The sequence below is a fragment of the Peromyscus leucopus genome, chromosome 3 (assembly GCF_004664715.2).
Source record: "Peromyscus leucopus breed LL Stock chromosome 3, UCI_PerLeu_2.1, whole genome shotgun sequence".
In the NCBI taxonomy this organism is placed as follows: domain Eukaryota; kingdom Metazoa; phylum Chordata; class Mammalia; order Rodentia; family Cricetidae; genus Peromyscus; species Peromyscus leucopus.
The window spans coordinates 84,677,098-84,682,305 of record NC_051065.1 but is presented as its reverse complement, the minus strand read 5'-3'; the positions used below and the strand labels follow the sequence as shown (position 1 = coordinate 84,682,305).

General features: G+C 37.4%; 1 gene segment (V, D, J or C); it reads right to left on the bottom strand.

Annotated features, from left to right (window-relative positions):
- Positions 1 to 2,549: 2,549 nt before the first annotated feature.
- On the bottom strand, positions 2,550 to 3,529 carry LOC119087706. The segment is given in 3 exon segments: positions 2,550 to 2,718; positions 2,857 to 3,091; positions 3,487 to 3,529. Coding segments are annotated over 3 exon segments (447 nt in total).
- Between the last annotated feature and the right edge of the window lie 1,679 nt (positions 3,530 to 5,208).

The following is a 5,208-nucleotide window of genomic DNA, read 5'->3' as shown; positions in this document are numbered from 1 at the left end:
GACCACCACTGCGGGAGAACCAGGGAGAAGGCTCGAGGAGAAGTCAGGAATCGGCGAGGAAATGACAGACAGACACACAATGGATTGTTGTGCTGCTGTGGATTTACTTCTGTAAAACCAGTGCTTATATTCTTTTACAATCAAGGAACTTGGCAGGGGATTACATCAGACTGTTAATTTTTACAATTACTCAGAATCAGCAAACTTTTACAATTCCATAGAATCAGCAAAAGACAATAGCAAAATATATCAATATCTATTTTTGTGTAGACAATAGCAAAGCACTTTAATATCTATTTCTGTGTATCACTTCCACAGCTTGGAGTTCATGGGAGTTGTTGCTTAAGGGCATGATCTCAGAATTTTGTGAAATCTGTCTCGCGCCAAAAGACCACATCTGTGAGACCCAGACTTTTACCAGCCAAGGCTTAACTCACCCTCTATATACTTTCTGTATAATTTCATTTATACACTCATCTATCTTTCTAATTGTCATATACCTTTCTATACCAATACCTTAGGTCTGGCTTCATATTTTCTATGGTCTGTTGACTTTCTTCCTACTATAAAGGCACCAAGGCTTTCTAGTCCTGGCTAGCCTTTCCATGAAAGGCAAATCACTCCAAAGTTGTTTCTTTCCTTCATGATTCATTCCCCCCGACACAGAAAAGACATACAGAGAAAAAGCATGATTAGTGCAAACAAGGACTGTCGCCCTGAGATCCTCAGGCCGCATGACGACCGTTGGACGTGGGGAAACTGCCTGAGGTCTCGCTCCAGGAAGCTTCAACCTCAGCCCTTTAGCTGCCAGACGCTAGTACAGCGGCAAGCTTTCAAGCTTTGCTACAGCTACACAGGTGTCACAGCTGTGGGCATAGCACCTTGCTATTAGCCAATTCTTTATTAGACCATCAAATGTTTTACAGAGGCACAGTAACATAGCTTCACAGAGTTAAACAAATGCAACATAAACAAAAGGAACACACCTTAAAATAATATTGTACTACAGCTTATAGATTAGTGATATTATCCACCTTCATCAGAGAAACTCCTTTACATTATGGGTGGTACTTAGTGTAGAAGCTCAGAGTTCTTGAAAGTGATAAAAATAACTATGGCATGTTCAAACTTATCTTCAATGGGATATGTAAATCATCCCATCAGGCACAAGGGATATCTCAAACAGAATGTAGGAAGAATCTGAGAAGAAAAGGATAGCAGGAACTCTGTGAAACAATGGGTTCCAGATGTGATCATTGTACTTATGAGCTCACTGCTGTGGCTACCTGCACAAGATGGATCCATCAAAACGTTGTCATGAATGAAGGAGAGCCTGACGAGTTCCTAATCTTCTCTAACAGACTATTAACACTTAATGGCTCTGGGAAAGGATGTGCCCTTCTCCTCAGTGTTGTAGCCACTATTGCCTTTAGCTATTAACAAGCTGCTCTGTTCCAGTACATAAGACCCAGCTCATGTTCAGGCAAGCAAAGAAAATTAACTCAGTGACTTAAAAAATCATTGCAGTTTGAGGAGGTTGTTGAGAATAAGAGTTTAAGTGTTAGAGGAAAGAAGATAATTGGAAGTAAAAATTAAAATATAAAATAATCATTGTTTATTTTTTAAATTTCGAAAGAATATAATAAATTAATTTAAACAAAATGAAAATGAACAACACGGTCAGTATATTGGACACCACTAAATGAATTCAAATGTATATTGTTGGCTTTATGCAAAGAGGAGAGAAAGGTGAACATGCACCAATCATATTTAATAGAGTCCTATCTGAACATGAAGGCCACAGAAGCTCAAAGACTCTCAAATAAATTCAATGCAAAACACCTGTCCAAAATATCAAGTCTCTAGAAAGCAGGCTAAGTTATATTGAAGGGAATCTTACTAGACTGATAGTAATTTCTTAATAAGAATATAACATGTAGGCGATAATTGGGTAATACAGCCAGAGTTCTAGAAAGAAATAACAGCAAAAAGTTCCCTGCCCACCAAAAAATACAATTATCAGAAAACTTGAAAAATTGAAAGAAAAATAAGCACTCTCTGAAAACAAAAGAAAAGTAATTTAAACTTAAAATAGGTTTGCATTAAAGTCACCAAATTTACACAACTAATATATAAACTGAACTTAGGGAGTCAATGAACATACTTTACACAAAGAGAAAACAAATGGGAGTAGAATGTGCAATATTTATATGAATAAATTGGAATTTAAGTCAAAAGCATAAACTGAAGTAATTACAGAGTAAAGGAGACAGTTTAATAAAGAAATCAATGTGTCTCAGTTTCCTTTCTGCTTTATTATATAATTTTGAATGATGAAGGCAGACAAGGGCTGTTTGATCAACATGGGTTTTCACCCAGCTTTAATCCATCATTCATTGTTACTGAGAGAGCACCTGTTCACCATTCTCCTGAGGCAACTTCATTGATATTGAAGATGAAGAGAACTGACATGCATGGCCTTTGAGGTGTCTCCAAGGCAGACACTCATGCTCCAAGTCCCTCAGTTGCAAGCAATAATCTTCAATTCCTCAGCAGCTCTCTCTCACATGGATAAGTAACACATTTGGCAGCTGGGGCACACCAAGCAATGATGTTTTTGTTAGGGTCTGAATCAATGTGGGAGGAAAATGTAAACCTTGGAAGCAATAATATACCCCTAAATCCTCAGGCTCCACTCTGTTGATCTTGAGTGTAGCAGAGGGAAGGACAGGAGCAGCAGTGAAGGGTAAGGTTTTCAGCACTTAGCTATTACTCTGACCTCTTAGGCTTTCATCTCTGCATTGGCTCTGTGTTTCTTATTTAACAAGATGGTTACAGCTACACTTGAGTGGGAAATCTGTGCCTGAACCACTGCCAATGAACCTGTCTGAGACACCAGAAAATCGGTTAGAAACCTTGTATATCAGGAGCTGTGGAGAATGGCCTGGCTTTTGCAGGTACCATTCCAAATATGTGGTTCCACCACTATGTCCAACACTCTGACTAGACCTGCAGGAGATGGAGGCTTCATTTCCAAGGATGAAAAATAGGAAGGTTGGAATTTGGGTCATCACAACATCACTTCTGGAAGCTGAAATAAAGACAGAGAAGCACAAAGTTAAAGAAACACTTCATGAGCAATCTCTATGTATTCTTTTCTGATATTTATTTCATATGGGATGTTTATTTTAACATACAATTCTTTATACACTAGATTTCCCTTATTGACAAACAAATGAATTGGAAGCCCTAAGGAGCTTTAAGGCAAGAATTACACCATCCCATTCTATCTCTGTCATAATTTTCATTATAGAACAAGTTCTATCCTATCTGAAACCTCCAAGAGATGTAAACCCCTTCAGGCCCATCCTGGATGATAGGGCCCCTCTGTCTTTTCATACATGGACAGAAAACATGTGGTCTGTAGTGGGATTCAGGAGTCATCCTCCCTATCCATTCTCCTTTCTCACTTCCTCCTCTCCTCACCAGGAATCAGCAGCAGCACCAGCAGCAGAAAAGGCAACTTCATTTAGAGGAGGCAGTATGTGGAGACTGATCAGTCTGAGCCAACTGAGCTTTTATCTTGGACTAGTAAAGTTGGGTCCTCCCTAGGGAGCATTATGCAAAGGCCCAGGTTAGAGTATAGATAGAGGAAAGAGTCAGGCAGGCTTCTCATGATTGTAAAATCAATTAATGTATTTCTATGTCTGGGTGACAATAATAAAACAAAATGTGCTGTTTAATAGGAAAGAACATGAAAAATCTGTCAATCTGTATGACACTAGACACATAACAAGTACTGTATTACAGAAACATTAGAAGGAGTGAATATGAAGACATGTATGCATTCATTAGCTATGAACTGAATATTTAAGTTTTTGCTCCCCTTTCATTAATTTCACAGAGAAATGCCTCATTTTATTCGTGTTAAATGTAGAAGTTAGAAGCTGTCTTCCCTGAGGTGTATTGATTTTGTCTATGTAGGAACAAAAAATTAAATAAACATACTGGGAAAGCATAACTTAACTGTTTATCATGAAAATGTAAAAAATATGGATAACAAAAAATAACTGTCATAGGAAATATTGTTTGAGGAGACTTGGAAAGTAAGGATGGGTCCCTGGTGTTTGAGGCTATTGATATTTCACAGATGAATTTCAACTTATTTTTATATGAATTTAACATATATAAATTTACATCTATCAATCACAGCTCAGTAAAATTATATTTTCTCATTTATGTATTTATAATGCATTTGTATGTATGTGTGTAGGTATGTTCATTTTATGGCAAACAGGGGGAAGGCAGGAGACACATGTAGGAGTCAGCATCACCTACCATGTTGGTCCAGGGAAAACTCAAGTTATTTTCCTTGATTGCAAGATCTTTTATTTGTTGAGTTATGTCACAAATTCTCTCAGTGAACTGATTTTAGTACCATATTTTGAGAGTAGAAAAATTTCTCCAGCAGTTAATAGATGGTTCAGAAGTTAAGAGTGTAGATGTAACCAACCGTCTTATTAAATAAGAAATACAGAACCAATGCAAAGAAGAAAGCCAAGAGGTCAGAGCCAAGAGCCACCCTTCCTCCTGCGGTGGTCCTACCTCTCCAAACCAGAGCTAATTCCTGTGTGTCTGTCTTTTTATAGTGTTTATGTTCTGCCTTCTCACTGGTTGTAAACCCAACCACATGACCACCTCGTCACGGCCTGTCTGTACAGACCTCTAGGTTTTCTATTGATTGGTATTGAGATTAAAGGCAGGTGTATCAAATACTGGCTGTATCCCTGAACCTAGCTCTGCCTACCAAGTTCTGGGATTACAAGCATAAGCCACCAATGCCCTGCTTTCCTTTGGCTTGCTAACAGCTCTGACCCCCAGGCAACTTTATTTATTAACATACAAATAACATTTGAATACAAATAAAATATTACCATATTTCCCCTTTTCTATTTTAATAAAAAGAAAAAGGAAAAAGCTTATAACTAACATAAGAAAAACTATATACAAAAGTACAATAACTATATACAATATATACAAGTAATAAGTACCTAAACAATGTCTAGTTCATTTCTTTGAATGAGAAAATAATTCCATTATCTATCCTATTGTATCTAATTTACTTTCTATCCTAATTAATCTTCAAGTATAACTAACCTTCAACTATAACTAACTAATCTTCAACTCCCTCAGAGACCCAAGAAGGAA